Here is an 846-nt window from a genome sequence, read left to right as displayed (position 1 = left end):
CAAACAATATAAAAGTAAGGGTGATGTCCTACAGAATAGATGTAATGATGTTTGAGTTGTGATATTACATGTCTATAGACCAATGGGGTGCAAGATGTCACATAGTCATTCTCTAATTAGTTGCTTAGATCTTAATTCTCTAATCTGTGAATATTTCAGTATATCAACGACGTCACCATGTTAACGGTCATCTACATTCTCAATTTATTGTTTCTCGTCTCATAAAAGCAGACTGACAAAATGATTGAAGTTTTACATCCTACTTTTCTTAAAGGTAGACTTGAGCAGTATTCAACCGTATACCTTAGGACAAAGTCAAAGCCCAAGTGGCAATAAACCACCAGGCCCCAATGTCAATAAACTACCAGGTCCCAATGTCAATAAACTACCAGCCCACAATGTTAATAAACCAACAGGCCCCAATGTCAATAAACCACCAGGCCCCAATGTCAATAAACCACTAGGTCCCAATGTTAATAAACTACCAGGCCCCAATGTCAATAAACCACCAGGCCCCAATGTCAATAAACTACCAGGTCCCAATGTCAATAAACTACCAGGTCCCAATGTTAATAAACCACCAGGCCCCAATGTCAATAAACCACCAGGCCCCAATGTCAATAAACTACCAGGCCCCAATGTCAATAAACCACTAGCCCACAATGTTAATAAACTACCAGGCCCCAATGTCAATAAACTACCAGGCCCCAATGGCAATAAACCACCAGGCCCCAATGTCAATAAACCACCAGGTCCCAATGTCAATAAACCACTAGCCCACAATGTTAATAAACCACCAGGCCCCAATGTCAATAAACTACCAGGTCCCAATGTCAATAAACCACT

At 40.8% G+C, this 846-nt stretch overlaps 1 protein-coding gene across 1 annotated transcript in view; it reads right to left on the bottom strand.

Annotated features, from left to right (window-relative positions):
* Positions 1-315: 315 nt before the first annotated feature.
* Positions 316-846, bottom strand: part of LOTGIDRAFT_175726 (hypothetical protein) — a gene marked incomplete at both ends in the record, with an annotated part of 2104 nt that continues 1573 nt past the window's right edge. The window contains one exon of the mRNA XM_009058945.1: positions 316-844. Within this exon, the coding sequence (XP_009057193.1) occupies positions 316-844 (529 nt within the window). The remainder of the gene's footprint in view (positions 845-846) is intronic.

Source organism: Lottia gigantea (genome assembly GCF_000327385.1).
Source record: "Lottia gigantea unplaced genomic scaffold LOTGIsca_360, whole genome shotgun sequence".
NCBI classification, from domain to species: Eukaryota; Metazoa; Mollusca; class Gastropoda; family Lottiidae; genus Lottia; species Lottia gigantea.
This window is presented reverse-complemented; position numbering and strand designations above follow the sequence as displayed.